The sequence below is a fragment of the Bubalus bubalis genome, chromosome 3, assembly GCF_019923935.1.
Source record: "Bubalus bubalis isolate 160015118507 breed Murrah chromosome 3, NDDB_SH_1, whole genome shotgun sequence".
NCBI classification, from domain to species: domain Eukaryota; kingdom Metazoa; phylum Chordata; class Mammalia; order Artiodactyla; family Bovidae; genus Bubalus; species Bubalus bubalis.
The window spans coordinates 48,534,597-48,554,618 of record NC_059159.1 but is presented as its reverse complement, the minus strand read 5'-3'; the positions used below and the strand labels follow the sequence as shown (position 1 = coordinate 48,554,618).

At 41.6% G+C, this 20,022-nt stretch overlaps 1 protein-coding gene and 1 non-coding gene across 5 annotated transcripts in view; one reads left to right on the top strand and one right to left on the bottom strand.

Annotated features, from left to right (window-relative positions):
- Positions 1 to 20,022, bottom strand: part of AP2B1 (adaptor related protein complex 2 subunit beta 1) — a 108,815-nt gene that overhangs the window by 10,712 nt on the left and 78,081 nt on the right. For all 4 annotated transcript variants that reach the window (XM_006056221.3, XM_025281093.2, XM_006056223.3 and 1 more), the window contains 2 exons: positions 3,772 to 3,856; positions 2,761 to 2,847 (listed from right to left, as the gene is read on the bottom strand). In XM_006056221.3, coding sequence (XP_006056283.1) covers positions 2,761 to 2,847; positions 3,772 to 3,856 — 172 coding nt within the window. The remainder of the gene's footprint in view (positions 1 to 2,760; positions 2,848 to 3,771; positions 3,857 to 20,022) is intronic.
- TRNAG-GCC lies at positions 19,617 to 19,689 on the top strand. The gene has a single exon. It is a non-coding gene; the product is annotated as a tRNA-Gly (tRNA).

Here is a 20,022-nt window from a genome sequence, read left to right as displayed (position 1 = left end):
TAATTTAAAAAACAGGTTTGCAGGACACTTGCCCGAAAGATTCTTTTCTGGATATGGCTGGAGATGCAGCTATTTCTTATGTACTTAAGACAGTGGTCCCAGATATGACTAGTGCCAGGAAGCAAGGAGACCCATACAATTGGGTGCCTTTTCTGAACCAGTATTTTCCAGTATTCACACCACTAGTGACACATCATAAGCACACTATCATTACACCTTTCTATTAAAAATTGATAAATTATTAAGGCTTAGTAAGAGGGTTTCTTTTCTTCTTTCTTCTCTAGAAGAAATGGAAGAGCAGAAGTAAAAGCTCAATGCTAGGCTGGTCAGTACTTTAAGCCTGCGACTTCCTGTAGCCTCAGAGTGTTAGCGCCATCTGTCAAATGTCTACTCTGGCACAGAAAAGCTATTTAAAGGGTTGGTGCTATTGTGATTAGGACAGATCAGCTGGAAAGAAGGTATTTTTAGCTCTCAACCCAGGGTGTTGAATCAGAAGGCACTAAACCTGAAAACGTTCCTGTTAATTGAGCCCTCAGACTGGAAGGAAAAGAAAAGGTTGGGGTAGGTACTCCAGACCTCGGGGTGGAGGCAGAGGAAAGCTAGAAAGGATTAGCTGCAGAAATGGTCTTGTAAGAGATGAGCAGTGATTCAGTGGGAAGTGATGGATGGCCTCGGGCTCCCGGAGAAGAGGACTGGCCGGGAATCTTCCCTGGGCTCCGTGCGCTGCACCACCGCAGGGCGGGGTGCCACTGCAGAACTGATTCGCTGGTATCTGGAGCATCCAAGGCAGGGAGGAGCCGGCATGAGGCCATGGCTGAACTGTTCAAAACTGAATTTGTCCTGGGAAACTGTTTCTGTTTACATCAGAAGACATAGCTCCACTGGGAGAAAGGCCAGATACCTTTTCTTTGGCAAGATCACAAATGTACACCAAGGTTCGGAGCCCCCATCTGGAAGCAGGGGGATTTTCTTTATTAATCTGACAAGCCAGACTAAAACCCTCAATCATCCAAACTTCCATTTTCTTTTTTGAAAAATCATGTCTCCTTCACACCAGACCTCTGAGACCAAATCTGCTTTCCCAGGACTCTGGCCTTTCTCTGTTGTCTGTAGGCCAGAGTTTTCCTGATCATATGTGTTCAAGGAACACGGGTTCTCCGTAAGACGTTAGTAATAAGCATTTTGTGATTTTAAATTCCATAGGGAAACATTCGGTTGATACTGAGTTACAGTGGTTTCCTCAGTGCGGGAGGCCTCAGCTGCTAGTGAGCTTATGAGCAATGGCAACTTCTAAGACAGGCCCATCATACACTGTACTTCCCAATCTTATGACCACAGAACCCTTTTCTGAGGGACAAGTGTTCTCAGGAGTGTAATATATGAAATGACTTGGGACTGACCACACAAGGGTGACTATAATCCTAGCTATTAGCCACTGTGGGTTCTGCAGCGCAAGTTTCCTGAAAAAGGTTAAAAAATGTAGAACTGTCCAACCTCCCAACTCGTCAAATGAGGCTTGTGGTAACTAACCAGTGAGCCTAGGAGAGACAGCAAACACCGTCACCTACCTAGAACACGGCATAAACAACAGCTCAATTTAAATATGATTTTTTTTTTTAAAAACTCAGCAAAAATCTGGTTTTGTTTAATAGCTACATAACCGGTCAGGCTGAGAAACCTAGAAGGCATGTGGTATTCGTGAAGAGAATCAACAAACTGTCATGGCAGTGGACGCTACAGAAGACTGTCTTCCTCAAGTACCTCTCCAATGGCTAAGGAGAAGCCCTGTGAGAAAAAAATCTGCCTGGAACACAGAGGATGGACCTGTCACAGAGCACACCCACTCCCTGCAAAAAAACTTTTTAGCAAAAAATTTTTAAAGAACAAGTTGAAATGCGAAGCCAGTGAGTTGTTTTCTTTCTTTCTGTCTGCCTTTCTCCCAGGGCAACACTCTAGCCACAGTGGGAGGGCAGCATGCCGGAAGGAGGAAGTGCCGGGGAATGAAGAGAGGTGGCACTGACTAGCATCAGGTCTCACTCTCGTTCAAACTCATAAAGTCTTATATTAACCTCAAGGAGAGACTGGGACAAAGGCAAGACCCTGAACAGCTTAGGGCTCTCTTCCATGCCTGAGGATGCTTCAGTGAAACAAAGCCTGAGGCACTGCCAGTGGGTACTGTTTCTCCTCTCCGGTTCCCAGACTGAAGTTCTAGTGTAATCGTAAAACTAACTACTAAGGGGGCTATAACTTTTTAATAGTGATTAAGGCCGTCATATCGTCATATGACAGCTGACACAACGAAAGAAAGAAATAGGCCACCAATTAGGCTTTAATCAACTATGATGTAATCTTATTTAATAATAAACACAGGATTCCAAACAAGGATCTCAGACAGAGTCACTACTGAAGGCTGATGTAAGAGGACAAACAGTCCTTTTAATTCTTGGGAGAGCACATATCTTCAAGTGCCAATTACCTGATGCTTAGAATGTTCAAGCAACATGACTGATCCATGTTCAACTACTAGACAATTGGGCATGTGGATCCATTCTAGTTCTTAAATCTGTCAGCTTGTAGCTAATCTAGTGCCTACCATCAAAACATCCCAGGTGTTTAATGAGAAGTCTGCAAAGTAATATACCCTTTACTCACTAGAAATAGGTAGCTGTGAAAAAAAGAGATAGGTAAAGAGAAGACAGAATTTTCAACTATCTAACTGAATATACTAAGATGAAAATGGAAGTTACAGTTATCACTCACCAGCATTTAAATGACATTCCTTAATCTGAAACTGAAGTTCATTTTCATTGGGAATATCCTTCCATGTTGCAAGGAAGACCTGGCGCTCTGTGGGGGAAGCAGAGGTAAAGGCTGGGTGTGCACAGTCTGGCAACAGTCTGACACCTGAGCCCTCGCACCATTTCCCCTTTGGCGTGCTGGCTCCAGCAGTACGGCCAGTGGCAGTCTGAGCCGAGCCAATGCTTAGTTATGCACAAGTGCCGCGCTCCAGGTTAATTAATCCCTCATGAGTCGCACCAAGATACACTGGGAAAGACTTTACAACTAGGGTTGTTTTGGCTCCACAGTTTTCCTATTTAGGTGACTCTGGGTAAGTCTTGTGACCTTTCTGATCCTTAATTCCATCATATATTATACCTGCTATACTACCCAAAGAGTTATTTTAAGAATCAAACCAATAAAATGCCAATACAACTTAATATCTATCAATATAAGCTAGTTTTATTAGCTGGTGGTTTCCTAAGTAAGGGAAGAGAGAAATATCAACCACCACATGGGGAGTACTAACAATTTATTATAAATTACTGAATTCGTATCGTGAGACAGTAAGAACTCAGGACAGGGCTAAGTGCTAAAACCTGCACATATTATCTCAAGTCATTACAAAAAACTATTTCTGCTTTGTAAACGTGGAAACTGAAACTCAAAAAAATTAAGCATCTCGCTATAGTCACAAAGCTAACTAACAGCCAAGCTGAGATTTCAATCCACATCTACTTGCCACCAAGCCATTTACTGTCTGCTGTGGTGACTGGCTTATTCAGACAGTGGGCATTGTGATTTAAAGACCAACAGCACAGCAAGATCAACTGTGACTCAGGCAAATACATAATTAGCAGTTATCAGAGCTTTAGAATAGCCATCCCCCATTTTTTTAAACCTCAAGATAAATTGAACTTCTGGGGATATGCTCTACCTGACATTCAGAGGAAGGGCAAAGGTATATTTGGCAGGACAGGAGGACATACTTACCCATTTTGCCATCTTCTACAAAAAGCACGTTGAGTGGGATGAGGCAGCTGAAGTAGAAGACATCAATATTGTTTTTCACAGCCACCTGCCAGGAAAGTAGGAAGGGAAAATTAGGACATCATAAGAAGGCAGGTAGGAGGGAAAGAACAGTTACTGTCTAGAAATATACCATCCAATTTCCTTCCTCTTTTAGGCAGTGCAGGAAACCCCAAATCAAGACACACCAGCCCATACACTGGAAAGCATGTCCCTACCTACTCCACTATCAGAGCACCATCGATTGACAACCTGCAACTCTGCCCACTCCAGGAGGGATGAATTCAAGGCAAATATTCTATGCCTGTAATAGTCTACTCAGTTATTTTAGTAGTTGCTGTTGCTATCACTAAGTACCTGTATTAACAGGTATTTCTAATCCTCATTATGACTCATTATATCCTCATTATAACTATCCCAAACAAAGTAGTAAATGGTACTCCCCTCTCATTTTCCTGATGAAGAACTGAAATATTAAGTAACATTCAGGGCCACATTGTAAGCACACAGAAAAACCAGGATTCAAATGCAAATTTGACTCTACACTGATTTTTCTCTCTCCACAATAACTGGTGTGTCATAATGCCCTTACCTTTTTTCTGACATGAGTTTTAACGTGCTTTCTTACTTCCTAGGTCATATGGCTATAAAAGTTTGGGTCAAACACTCGTAAATTTGATGACTCTAAGGAAAAGCCTTTGAGTGAATGAAGAAATGAGTTTTCTTCTCACAACACAAACTTCTGGATGTGCACAGGCTGTGATTCTACCGTGGCCTGCTCAATCCAGCGGAAGCTATTTATATATATATATATTTTTAAAGCTACAATACGTATAATACTTGTGTTTAGGGGCAATACTGTTGGTTGCCCCACTCAGAAACACCATTCAGAAAATCTGCCTAAGCTGAGGCAGATTGTAAGAAGCAAATATGTATGAGGGGAGACATAGGAGAAAAACTGCTTGAAACCATGCTTCCCACTGGTTTCTGTCACTGGTGACTTTCCTATCTATGCTCTTGGCGCCACAGAAAAATATTCCTCTGGGTGAGTTTAACAATCAGTAACCATGACTATTTCTCTTTAAAAAAATAAAGGTAAAAAGTGCTTATCTAGCACCACCATTCTCCTCCCACCTTCTTGGGGGCAAGCATGTCTACACTTATCAACTCATCTTCTCCACCTTAAACAGTAACTTTATTTCATCCTCCATAATTTGGTTTGGGTGTATCTACTTGATATCTTTCTACTCCTTCCCAGAAGAATTTATCAAGTTACTTTCCTTGAAACTTGGGCATTGAAACTTTCAGTTACCAACCCCCAGGAGTTTCTGATCTCTATCACATAATCTGATGCCCAAAATGCTGAGACAGCAGGAGTCCCCAAAAGCTCGAGTCTGGTGAATGCAACCACAGTAACTAACTTCAGCAAAGAGGGACCTTAGACACTCCTTAAGATGTCACTAGAGCATCACTTCAAAAAGATTATACCAGCTGCAGGTCTCCGGGAAAGATGTATTTTCTAATTCATCTGGTACTCAGCAGTTAAGAGAAGGGGAACTCTTTATTGCAAATAAGGGCACCAAGAACACCTTGAGGGAGTGCCAGGCCCTGAAAAGGGCATTCAGAAGTGCAAACTGGAGGTGGTACAAGTGGGCTCGTGTGGGTTATATGTCCTCCAGGAGATAATATTAATGATTCTTAACCAAAGACTTATATTAGAATCATCTGGAGAGATTTTTCAAAACAGAATCTTCGACTCCAACCTGTATTTAAAAAACAAACAAATAAACCAATTTCTGGGACCTGCCACACCTATTTTTTTTTTTTTTTAATTTTATTTTATTTTTAAACTTAACATAACTGTATTAGATTTGCCAAATATCAAAATGAATCCGCCACAGGTATACATGTGTTCCCCATCTTGAACCCTCCTCCCTCCTCCCTCCCCATTCCATCCCTCTGGGTCGTCCCAGTGCACCAGCCCCAAGCATCCAGTATCGTGCATCGAACCTGGACTGGCAACTCATTTCATACATGATATTTTACATGTTTCAATGCCATTCTCCCACCTATTTTTGAAAAAGTTTCTAAGAAGATTAACCAGACAAGTAATTAATTTAGAACAATGTTACCTAGGAAGTCCGTTTGAGCGTATAAATAGCCTGTGCTTCTTAGGGAATCCTTAAACCAACTGGAGCCCTTTAACCATGGAAAAGATGTGAAAGCTCTTCTAGGTCAGCAGTGCTAAACCATTCTGCCCTGAGGACCCTTTTGACAAACACATAAAACTCAGGGACCTTCTTTTTGCAAATAGTACATGCAATGTTTCCACCAAAACTTTAGGGGTTTCAGGAGACCCTAAAGCCTATCCCTGGGTTTCTGCTCTAGATTAATTCTCTGAGAAGCTGGCACACCCAAATTGGTGGCAGCAGACACAGTGGTTCTGAACATGGACTCAGGGACCAGATCAGACCACTTGACCATGCTGACTGTTCCTTACTAGCTGTGTGACCGGAGGCAGGAGTACTCAGCTCAGTCTCGTGCCTAAAGAACAGAGATAACCACAGCACTGAATGCATGGGGTCGTTATGAGGCAAGTTAATATTTGCAGAGCACGTAGAATAGTGCCTGACTTACAGTTAAATACTGTGAACAAATGTTTCCTAAAGAAAAGTTCCCTCTTCTTTCACCATATTCTGCTGTACACTTTACTCAGAATTTTTCATAATTAAGGATAACCACATGAGACTTACCTGAAATCTTTCACATGCTCAAATGTAGTATTACAACTATGCTAATGAGAGATATCAGGAGAGATTTTTAAAGAAAGGCTTACTGGGAAACTGTTAGTTTAATGATTCCTCTTGCGACTGTGCTCCTGGTCAAACGTCATCTCCTTATATGATCAACGCACAGAGTGCTCCTTGGAAGAAGTGGTTCATCTCTATTACATTAGCTCTTCAAAATCTGCATTTTGCTGCTCTCAAACTTTTCCTCTTTTGTAGAGTAAAACATAGCCTGTAAAATGCAGGCTAGAACTGCATTTATTTCAAACGTATATGGTTTCCTTGGATGTGGCCCCTGCCTATGTCTCTAGTCCATTTCCTTAACGTCAAGCATATCAAAATAACTTCCTGCTCTCCAAACACTAATGTTGTTCTTTCTGCTTAATATGTTCTTTTCCTAAAGCTTCATCTGTCTGGAAAATATCTATTTAATCTGAAGATTTAGTTCAAGCTTGACAAGGATTTCTCAGGAAGGTTCTAACTCCCCTCCATCGCACCCACACCATGAACTTCCACTGTAGCATAAATAAGCATTTATCTATGCCTCACCCACAAAACAACGGTCTCTTGCTCATGCAGGGGCTCTCATCTTCACTCACATCCCAGTGACTCAATAAATACTTGTTCCCTTTGATTAAAGGGAAGAACTGGACCAAATGGAATGAAACACTGGTTTCTCAACCTTTTTTTTTTTAAACCTCCCTATCACTCATAGGCAAACATACTTTCACCCATCACACGGCTCAATGGGCACAGGAACACACGGCAGGGCAAGGTTGGGGCAACAGGACAACACGTGGGCTCACCTGGTTTCAAGTCCCTGGACATAGCATCTAGCTGTGGGGGAAGAGTAACACAGGTGGTAGACACCACCCAAAGAATATGAGTCTCTAAGAATATGCCAATAACTCTTCAGGAGTCCAGGCCAAAAAAAGAATCAAGGAAAACACAGTATGAAGCCAGTTCAATTTTAACCCAGATGGCGGCTACTCTGAAATAGAACTGAGTAAACCTTATAGTATGATATTGATTGCTTCAGAGGGAGAAAGGGGAGTTCTTTGTTTTCTTCTTTTGAAATTCACTATCCCAACAGGTACAGAGCAGAAAGACATAATCCAGACAAGCTGAAGAAGTACCTTCTAAGAGCTTTCACAGTGATGTCTAGCCTGCCTATGGCAAATCAATTATCACATACATATCCAACTGTCTACTTAGTATCTTCACCTGGATAACTAACAGATACCTCAAAATGAACATGCCCAAAACCAAATTCTTGACCTCCTCTCCTCATCCCTAAATGGAACCTCCTGCTGACTTTCCAAATCCAGTAAACGAAATACTGCAAGGCTTTCTATGGTGTCTCTGCTTCTTCACTCGTCTTCTCTACCTTCAACACCTAACTTCCCAGCCTCTTCTCAACACAGCCTCAGAGTGATCTTCAAATTTGGTCAGTTCATCGATATCTCCGTGTTTGAGCCTCCAATGATTACCCCAAATTATAACTGCCTATGGTCAGATGCCTGTTACCTCTCTGCTGTCACATGCTGGGACTCTCGCGTCAGCCATGGGAGCCAGCTGCTGTGCCTTGCACACACCGGGCATGCTCCTATCTCATAACCTTTTGTGTTTCTTCTGCCTGAAATTCTCTCCACCAGAAATCTGCAATGTTTATTCTGGCCTCCTTTAGGTCTTTGCTTTAATCAAGCATTATCTTCTTATGTAGGTCTTCCATGACCAACGTATTTTTGAAATCATACCACTCAATCTCCACCTCCAGGACTCCCTAGCTCAGGCTCTGCTTTTTCTCCCATTGCTCTTATCTGTCACACATCTTTACTAATTTGTTGGTGCACTGCCTGTCCCTGTGCCACATAACACACCTCCAGTAAAATGCAAGTTCCACAAGGTAGGGGACTTTTGTCTCTTGTTACTACTCTCTTCTCAGTTTCTGAAACAGTGACTGGCACAGAGTAAAGGCTCAGTAAGAATAATGACTGTAAAATACATGGCTCTAAGTTCCTGACGGCCACTAGGCTTGGATAAGACATGAACCTGGACTAAAGTTTCCCAAAGGACAGTACTTCTTAAGTTTTTCCCAGTGTACTTCCTTTAACAGAGGAAGAAAGAATGGACATATATACTGGGGTGGAGGTAGGGGTAAGGATCAGGATTAGGGGCACAGTATGAAGTAGCCCATAAGAACAAAATTTCTTTGAACTTCTGTGCTATCCCATAATGAATCCAAGTGTTTTAATATGAAATGTGCTTCTTCATTTATCTTTAAACAAAACTGACGCTCCAGAGAATACACATGTATTCTTCAGCCTCAAGTACTTCTTAACAAGGTGGTTTTAAACACTGTGGGTCACGACCAATTGGTGGTTCTTAAAATTTGTTTAGTGGGACATAACTGGCATAAAAAAATATAATAGAAGGGACTTCCCTAGAGGGCCAGTGGTTAAGACTCATGCTTCCACTTCAGGGAACATGAGTTCGATTCCTGGTCAAAGAAATTCTGCACAGTGTGGGCAAATAAGTAATAGAATAGAAAATGTCATAGTGTATCTCACTAAGAGTAAGTACTGACTCCTGAAACTGTTTCAGTTTTATGTACCGTATGTGTGAATACACTATGCAAAATGTACCTCTTATGTAAGCTGCAGCCAAAATCTATAAAAGCCCTAAATATTCACTCAGCAAATGATAAAGCAAGCAGTGAGGAACTGGGCTCAGTGAGCTTAGAAACAGGGTGCACACCTCAGTTTCTGCTCTGAGGATGCCTAAAGCAGATCCCAGATGGTACCAAGAACCAAATTACTTAAATCCTGTGTTCCTCTGGTCTGCCACGAGCAACATGGGGACACAACAGTATTTACTTGCTTCTCAGGGACATCAATAGGAAGAGCAAAAAGAAGTGATTACGAGGCACTTGGAAAACACAAAAGTGGGCTAGAAATGCTTAATAATAATAATGAGTTTTACAAGTTACTTTCAGTGGCTGCTGGGGAAAGAGCAGCCTGACAGCTTCAGCCTGTAACCAGCAATTAGTTTCTCTCCATAGTATAGAAAGCCTGCTGCAGGGGCTGCGGCCCCTTTCTGGCGGCACAGCTGGAGACGAGCAGGCTGAATTAATATTCTAACCTTGTTCCAGTGCGCTCAAAAGTGCTATAAAAAGGTACGAGATGAACTCGGTCTGAACTCTGGCAAATGGGGCCTCTACCTACACCTCTCCCCACAGATCACCACAGGAGGCACTGCCACAAGAAAATTCAAGGCAAGCGGTACACAGCTCACCTTTGAGAGTGTATCATCTACTCTTCCGTGACGTCACTTGTGACCTTTCCCAGTCTCTGAGGAATTTTTTCCCCCTTTTTTCTTCCTCTCTATTTAGCTTTGAGAGAGATTATCTGCAGGCTGGTCGAACCGAGGACCAGGCAGTGACGCCAACCTTCACCAGTTGTCTGAGGAATGATGATTCAGATGTGTTTTAAGCACCACACTATATAGTAACAGAGCCTAGAGGAATGGCTCTGAGTGACAGGTTTTTAATGACACTGCCTCCAACTGTGTGATATATGTCATCTGAGACTCAAGCAGAAGAGGCTCTCTGCTAGCTGCTGGAGTTAAATCCACCTGCGGTGCTGCATTCCCAGTCAATGTGAAAAAATACCTACCATTTTTAGTTTAAATATGGTCTTCCACTTCAAACCCTACTGACCAATAAACTACCTGAGACCTTTCAGAGACATCCTGACGAAACAGGTCTATCTAAAATATTTGACAGTGTCTGAATAGAGTTAAAAATATAGCAGGAATAGGCATGCAACTCACCATGCGTGTGTACTAAGTCACTTCACTTGTGATCAACTCTCTGCGACCCTATGGACTGTGGCCCTCCTGGCTCCTCTGCCCATGGGGATTCTCCAGGCAATAATACTGGAGTACGTTGCCATACCCTTCTCCAGGGGATCTTCCCGACCCAGGGATCGAACCTGCCGTCTCCTATGTCTCCTGCATTGCAGGTGGCTTCTTTACCACTAGTGCCACCATCCACCATAGAAAATATCCATTTACTTTCCTCCAATGCTAATTACATTTTAACTTGAAGAAGCATCTTTAGTTTACTTCCAAGGCTAAGATTCAACCAAGAACCCTCTATTTTTTTTCCTAGTGCACCCAATAGATCAGATGGATTGTATGGCAGTTGAACAGCCCTCAAAGAGTGCCTATCTGCTGTTTATGATAGATAAAAGCCATACCTGTTTACTTTCACTGTTAAGAGTATGTGGCCAGTAAAGTCCTTTACAGGGAAAATTTGACAGGTTCCACTCGTCCCAATAAAAGCAGTAGCTTCAAAACCCTAATTTCTTGGGCAACAACTTGCACTTCAGCATTTGATATTTCCAAGGCTAACTAATGTCTATCTGTACCTCTTTACAGAATAGAGGCTTTCAGAATAGAAGAGACCCCCGGATTGATCTCTTAAACTATAAATCTTCTAGTGGTATTCATAGTACTGGGTTTTAGAATGGGAATGAGAACCTAAGAAACAACCTCTCTTAGCGAGTCTTGTTTTTGAAAGGTGCTACTGCTGCTGCTAAGTCGCTTCGGTTGTGTCCAACTCTGTGTGACCCCATAGACGGCAGCCCACCAGGCTCCTCTGTCCCTGGGATTCTCCAGGCAAGAATACTGGAGTGGGGTGCCATTTCCTTCTCCAATGCATGCATGCTAAGTTGCTTCAGTCGTGCCCAACTCTGTGCGACCCCATGGAGAGCAGCCCACCAGGCTCCTCTGTCCACGGGACTCTCAGGCAAGAATACTGTAATGTGTTGCCATTTCCTTCTCCTTTTGAAAGGTGAGGAGAAACCAAAAGCTACTAAAGCTGATGCAGCTCTGCCTCCTCCCAGAGTCCCCATTCTGTCACGCGATCGATCTGCTCAATCTCAGTCTCAGAAACCTCCCACATAGTTTACACCATGAACTGGGGTGTAGGCAGATTAAATCGCCAGAACACCAAAGAGAAGATTAAGATGTAAAGAGGTTCAGACAGACATTAGTTTAGAAGACTCTCGGATTAAACTGGTAAAAACTGGGCTTCCCTGGTGGCTCAGTGGTAAAGAATCCACCTGCCAATGCAGGAGACGGGTTCTCCTGCATTCCTGATTCAGAAAGATCCCACGTGCCATGGGGCAACTAAGTCACATCTATTGAGTCCAAGCTCTAGAGCCTGGGAACTGAAACGCCTAAGCCCACATGCTGCAGCCACTGAAGCCTGTGCGCCCTTGAGTCTGTGCTCCACAAGACACCACAATGAAAAGCCCGTGGATGGCAACAGAGTAGCCCCGGCTTGCCACAAGCCCGTGCAAAGCAATGAAGACCCAGTACAGCCGAAAATAAATAAATAAATAAATAATATATATTAAAACAAGCCAACAAAAAGCTGTTAAAAACCTCTGATTTAGGCAGGAGTAAATCATAATGATGGTCTCCAAAAGCTGTATACACTAGAAGAACCCCAAAGCACAGTAGGGTTTGAACTACTGGAATCAAATTCGGTAATTCTCTGCAACTTAAGTTAGACTCTCAAGTACTGCTTAAAAAAAAAAAAAAGGCATTCCTGTCTCCTTCAAAGCCATTTGGAAAAAAAGTAGAAAGGTCACAATTTTCATGAAAGATTGCCTCTGTGGAGGGACTCTTTCAAGAAGCTTCTTTTCGAAGTCCACCCAAAGCCACCACTAAAGCCAGCTGAACTACAGAGTCAGGTTGAACTCAAACCCTTCAACTCTCAAGACAACCTCCAGTGCCAGCATGTGACACCTCATCCATCCCAAAGTGAATTTCAGTTTAGGATTTCCAATCTTTTTACTGCTTACCTCTGAACTGATAAACAACCCACCCCCATTCCCAAAAAAGCAAATTCTTCTGATAGCACATGCAGAAAAATCTGGAATTGGGAAGTGCTAGACCATTACCTTTAAAAAATTTTTTTCCCTTTTATAGGCAAAAGTTAGACTGTTTTGAGTATTATTTGAAAAGAACTATTTTCTGAAAGCAAAGAATGAACGATGAGATTCATCCACAGGCCAAAGACATCCCTCTCTGCCCTTCCTTTCAAAGTGTGCCTCCTTATCACTTTACTTCCTTCCATCAGAATTAGGAAACAGATAGGCTTTTTTCTGGTCTCCCAGAAAGAGGTTTGCTCAGCTTCATTTCCTGTCAGATATCTGAACAATTCTGCTTTTCCCTGGGGCTCTGAGCACTTCCAGAGCATCCTCGAGTTTTCAAAGTTATTCTGAGAATATTACACAAATAATTTGATGGTATTAGTATAATGGTTTAATAGTTGTGTGGTAACAATTTTTTTTTATTTTGAAGTGGCACAAAAACATAGGTTAGTAACAGAAAAAGTTCCCTAAACGTTAAAACAGTCACATGTTCTATTATCCTAGTTATCGCCAGTCCTGGAAATAAGGTCCATTAATGTGCTGTGGTCTTGCCTTTTGAAATATCAATGAACAGAGTAAAGAAAGCAGTAGCTTCTAATGTTTGTCTGCCCACAAAAAATGAATTTGTGATTGTAGCCCTCAGATTAAACCAAGACATGACCCATCCAGGTAAAAAGGTATTCAAAGGGCAGTGGGAGGACTGCAAGGCCACTAAGAAACAAGAGGCAGAGAGTGTGTTTAGGGACACCGTTTGCTATGATGAGGAGATGGCCTTGCTAAGTCTGGTTCAAGAACTGGAGGCACCAGATACTTGTAAACACTTTCTTAAATGACAGCAAAAAGATTCATTCAACAACAAATATTTATTAAACACCCACTGTGTACCAGGCATTGTTCTAGGCACTGGGGAATATGTCATGAAGGAAAAAAAACTAAGACAAAAACTGCTGCCCTTTTGAAGTCCGCGTTCCTGTCAGGAAGTGGTAGGTTAGGGGGTGACGGGTGGGAGGGGGAGAGGCGAAAATGAATTAAGTACAATAAACAGTATTTAAAATGGATAAGTGCTCTGCGGGTGGGGGGAGAATAAGGATAAAGGGGATCAAGAATACTGGGAGTAGAGTGACATGGCCTTATCAGAAAGGTCCTGTTTTACCAAAAGCCTGAAGGAGGCAATGAGTCAAGCAGATATGACAATTGGGAGAAGGAACATCCCACACGTGGGAAACAGCCAATTCCAAGGCCCTGAGGTGGCAGCATACCAGTCAGTCTGAGGATCCACTAGGAAGCCAGTGTGGCCAAGTGGAGTGAGGGGAGCAGTAGCAGATGAAGTCAATGAGGTAGGGAGCAGGTGGAAGACATGGTTGGATCATACAGGGACTTGGGGACCACTGTTAGGACTTGGGCTTTTCTGCTTGGAAAGAATACCAATGCAAGTTCTTCTACACTAGTGATGGAAACACGTGTCTAAGAGGGCACTGGCACAGCAAGAATTAAGCAACCTTTACAACTCTGCTAGGACCTGTGGAGAGGGTCACTGGCAGCTGTGTGCCTCACAGGGACCACTGGGTCAAGGGAAATGATGCTAAGATATACTGCATCTGTTCCTGCTCCAGGTAGCTTCCTCATTATTAGTTTTACATGTTAGGCAAAATAAATCAGAAAACTCACAGCAAAGGTAATTTGATCTCTTTTCTGTCAATACAGAACCAACCTGCCATGCTATACTGATCAATTTGGTTACCACCCAGAAACCTTTATCACAAGCCCCAGATGCCCTCCTCCTCCAGCAGTCTTCAACACAATTACTCTCTACAGTTTCAGATGCCAGAAACAGCCAACAGTATTTTCAGAGGCCTTTCAGTCTTTCTAACAGGTAAGTCCCCCAAACCCAAGGTCTTACCTTAAACAGGTTCTGCCCAACCTACACAGACTCTAACCCTAAAAGCAGGATCTCTTTTATAGCCTTTACAGCTCTGGGTGCCTTGCCACGATGGGCTGATGTGCCCGTGACTGCAGCTGCTGCACTACTGAATACCATTTACCAGTAAAAGGCATCACGATCTGTTTGCTATGCAGGGCTTACTGTTAAAACTTTAAAGTACCTTTTGTACATACTGTACTGAACCACAAAATGGTGAAGAAAGGACTAATCAACTATCAGTTAAAGTTACTAGATGTTCCACACCCCAGTCTGGTATGTCATGGGACTGAAGACACAAAGAAAACTCAAGAGAAGAATAAACTTCAGTAATGAGAGTGAATGAACATATTTTAAAATCCTGAGATGAAACGGATCTAGAATCTAATCTAGGTTCTAGCAAGTCAGAAATCAAGAGGGTTCACAGGTGTGCCTATGAACTGTCTGCTGTATTACTTAACCTCAGCATAGACAAAAAGCAGACACAGGTGGCTGTCAGATGACTGGGCAGATGGGTAGGCCATTGTGCAGAGACGCTATCTCTGGGCAGTTTTACCAGGGAATCAGGTCATATACAGAAGGGGCAGAAACTATTGTCAGAAGCAGCATGAGCTATGGCATGAGCTATGGATTTGAGAAGTTTTGTGCTTTCATATTTGAAGTATCTGCCTTCCCACTCCTTCAGTGGAATGTTGCCACTAAGCCCAAGACCAAATTCACATACTTTTCAAAAATGATTAAACGATGTTTTCCTTTGTCTCCAATGTAACTGAGTCTAACCACATTTACTAGTGTCTCCACATTTGTTTTCCATTAAAATTAGAATAGTAAAACTAACATTTACTTGCAGAACACAAACATAAGTCCTTCCACAAAACTTAGGCTCTCCTGAAGTAGAATAAAAGGGAAAATGAATTCAGACTGGGTATATTTTCATTATAGGTCCACCTGACCAATTTTCAGGCCTTGTGAGCCTTGATTCAGAGAGAAACTTATTGTATAAAACCTGATCTCAATACCATGAAACCTATGTATAACCTCACCCTACAAAACTGTGAATAAAATAAACTTTTCCAATCTCACTAAACATGATGCCACAAGGTATTAAGAGAGCTAAACATGAATGAGGGCAAGATATGGCTCTCAAGTGGGCTTCAATCCAGTTTAGGAAAATCCCAGGGTGTTTCCTTTAATTCCAACCTATAATGTGCCCCAAGGCTTTGTGTAAAAATTATGTGCCACAATGAGAACATGAGGACTAGAAAGAGGTACCTACTTTTTATTCAGAATTTGAAGTCCTCTACTGCATACAGATCTATTTTCCAATCATCTAACTAGAAATACAAAACTAATTCAATTTTTATCAACTCTTGACTTGCTAACATGATATAAAGATGGTTGAAATTTTAATAGATGAAACCCACAAATCACTTCTATTACCCTGCAGAACTATGTGAAATTTAGTATCATGTGGCCAAGCATGGGCTTCTATTACTTGGGTAATCATCTCACAGGCTCTTTTTAATGATGACTAGTTCTCAAGCTTGGGTGTTTTAAGAACTGAATTCTGGGTTTTAGGAACAACTGTCTCCTACCATTGAAGCCAGATTTATAATTTGCTAGACCATGTCAGCCTATCAGGATACAGGATTTTTATCTACTGCTTATGTGTGGTTATTCAAGCAGGGCAGCTGCTACTGACAATCATATTCGTAGAAGAGAGTACCAGAAGCCAGCAGTTGAGTTCTGGTTATAGAAAGACAAAAGATGTTGTTTAGAGAATCTTGATTATCTTGACATAAAGGATAAGGAGGTTCTCTATAGGGCCAACTGAGTGAAAAAGGAACATTTAGTATATAAGATACTCCTCAGATGAGATTAAAGGACACATTTATAGTACTGATGTGACATGAAAAATATATTAAAATTGAAATAGCAATCATGAAAAGCAATTTTCTCTTTTCTCTTTGGTGGTAAAATATTTTCATCTTTCATAACCAAGATCTTTCATAACCATTTCCTACAGGTTGTTAATGGAATATTTCAGATTCTGTCCTGTCTTTAGGGGTTATTTTCAGCACCGGATCTATCTGTGACCTGGGAATCTCTTATAGTTTTCCTAAGATCCACCACTTCAAGGACTCAATGTCTGTTCAAGCAGCATGTGGTCCCATAAAAGCAACCAGAGTGCGCAGTCCTCAGTTGTGGATCCTGGAAGACCAAAGGAGGCTTTAATACTGAACTTGTTTGGCTTGCACAACAGTCAAGAAGAGTCAGTAAATGCCAAGCTGGTTTGCTTCCTTTGATGGAAGCTGCTTAAAAGGTCTTCCGTTTGGAAGCATTTACTGGTTTTTCTGGTACAATAGCTACAGCTGTAGGCCTTCTGAGTGTGAACGGACATATGTAAGACATGAAATATCAGGGACAGGCACCATCTGCAACTGATTGTCTCATAGGCTGGAACTGCAATGTGGGAGTAGCAAGGGACAGAATTTTCTCAGGGCCATACACTGCCAAAAAACATAACAACACAACCCCCACCCCTCCAAAAAAAAACACCCCTTTTGGTTAACAAAGATCTTAAAGACATGAATAAATGGGATTATAAGATTGTGTCCTTTGCAGCTAGCACCCTTAGCACTTCTTGCCCTAATCATTCAAAGGTTAAATGAACAGGGTTGATGAATACTGCCTTGTTTTAGAAGGGACATTCAAATAAAAAACTGAAACATTATTTCTTTTCTGTAATTAATATCCATCCTCTTATTAAACAAAACTTCAGTGGGGTTTAAAGAGGATACAAAGATAGATAATAAAAAACCATATACACTAAAGGATCAATTATTTATCTACAGGTTAACCTCTAACCACAAAGAAGTACAGAAGGAAAGAAAGAAGGATTTTTATGAAGGTGTCATGAGACTTTCAGGTAAAGATAGTAGACTTCAAATCACATTTAAATTTTCTTTCTCCTGGAAGAATTCAGCCATAATTAAAAGGAAAAAAAAATTAAGGGTATAAGTTCACAAAGATGGTAAAGAAAAAAACACAGTAGCAACAAAATCTTGGTACTGTAAAACAAATGCTGTTAGCAATAACACTGCACAAATCTCAAAGTCTTAGGACTGGTAGCACCTCTGGAATTGTATGGAGAGGAAATGATGGAGGGGCCGCTAAAAAAAGAGGATGAAGAAACTGAGTCTGAGATCCCCATACCACCCTGAGCTACCTCAGCCCCTCAATAAAACTAAAAGACTGATTCTTTCAGAGGAGATAAGATAGTACTTTGAAGGGAATGCTAGACATGGCTGAGGGGTGGTGGAATAAGGGAATTTATGCATACTGAGTGCTGAGACTCTTCAGTCCTCCTTCCCAGTTTAGCTCCCAGGAGGCTGGTAGAAAGCCTTTAAATTCTAAACAGGAGAGTCAAGGATAATTTTTGGAAGAATTAAGCCAGCTCCCAAAAGACAGACATGAAAGTACTGACACAGAGGATTCGAGATGCGTTCAGTGATGGGTGGGTGGAGGTCCTACCCTGGGTCTTACGGTTTAGAGGGCCATACTCTGATCTTCCTCTGGCCTCCACAGAACCCTTCTACACAAGAATCCATATGGCCAAAGAGACATGCCCAGGTAGAAAACACAGAATTTCCTAGCTAAAAAGCTCTAACACTGTTTCTAGGTCCTGTCTGAGATACTTCTACTGGTCACTTTTTCTGAGGGTCAGTAAACATATCCTCATGCCCAAGGGATGGCCAAAGGGTAGAAGTGGAAGAGAAGAAGAGAAGGCTGTGAAACACAGTTCTCCAGTTGTATTCCTGAGTGAACAGAGGTGGAATTCCAGCAAATTCCACCAAATGGAAATCCTAGAATTGAAAAGGACAGTATCTGAAATGAAAGTTATACTGGACAGATATACCAGAATGTTGCAGCCTATAAAAGAAAAGAGTCTGTATACTTGAAGACAGATCAACAGGAATTACCCATTCTGAAGAACAGAAACAAAAAACAAAAACAACTGAAAACCAGCCTCAGGGGTTGAGGGGACAATCTGAGGGGACAATCAAGTAGTTACACATGACAGTGGCGTGTTTATATTCAGTTGCGTCTGACTCTTTGCAACCCCATGGACTGCAGCCTGTCTAACTCCTTGGTCCATGGAATTTTTCAGGCAAGAAATACTGGAGTGGGTTGCCATTTTCCTTCTCCAGGGGATCCTCCGACCCAGGGATCAAACCCACATCTCTACTGCTTCTGCACAGGCAGGTAGATTCTTTACCACTTGTGCCACCTTAGAAGTGGAATTATGAAGGAAGGGAAGTGAGATACTGGGACTGAAAAAAAACCTGAAGAAATAATTTTTAAAAAAGCAAACCACCTTCCTAAATTTGGGAGAAGCTATCAATTTACAGATCCAAGTTCAGTGAACCTGTAGCCAGATAAACGTAATGAAAACACCAAGGAACGTAACAGTCAAGCCACTGAAAACCAAACATAAAAATGAAGGAGCCCATAGATCAGCACTGCCCAACAGAACCTCCCATAATGACAGAAATGTTCCACTTCTGCACTGGCCACTTCGGTAACCACCAGCCATGTGAACATTTGAATGTGGCTAATGCAACTGAGGAAATAAACTTTTTATTTCACTTGATTTTAATTAATTTCCATTTAGATAGCTGCATGTGGCTAAGGGTTTATTTTATTGAGCAGGTTAGGGAGCCTTATGAGATATCAACCCATCATTAATATGTGCACTTTACTGATTCAAACAAACAATAATAAATAAATAAAAACAAAAGTTTAAGACACATAGATAATCAGAAACTTGAGCACTGACCGGATATCTGATGTTTAAGGAATTCTTGTTAATCTTTAATGTGCACAATAGTTGCTGTGGTTATGTTTTTAAAAAGAAACCATTTTAAATATATACACTGAAATATTTACAGAGGAAATGATATGTCTAAGATTTGCTTCAAAATAATATGGGGCAGGAATATGCTCAGGGAGCAAAGATGAAATGCTACTAACATTGGATTGATTAATTATTGAAGCTGAGGGATGAGCACACAGGGACTCATTACATGATTGCTTACTTTCTGAGAGTTAAAATTTTTTCATAAAAAGTTTTTAGAAAATAGAGCAAAGAGAAGGACTTCCCTGGTGGTCCAGTGGTTAAGACTCTGCACAGCCACTGCAGGGGGTGCAGGTTCAATCCCTGCTCAGGGAACTAAGAGCCTGCATGTCACGTGGTTATGGCCAAAAAAAAAAAAAAAAAAAAGAGCAGGAGGAGATGGAAAATAGGACAAAAAGCAGAAGATTGGTCCAGGAAGGTCAACATTCAAAGAGCAAGACTTCCAATAAGAGAGACAAAGAAAATGAAAGGAGATCTATAAAAAAGAAAAGTTCCCAGAATTGAAGGATACAAGTTTCCACACTGAAAAAGCACAATAAGGACCTAGTGCACTGGGTGAAAAAAGACACAAACCAAGGCATATCACTGTGAAATTTCAGAAGAGGGAAAGGCAAAGGATTGTACAAGCTTTCATTCAGAGAGAACACG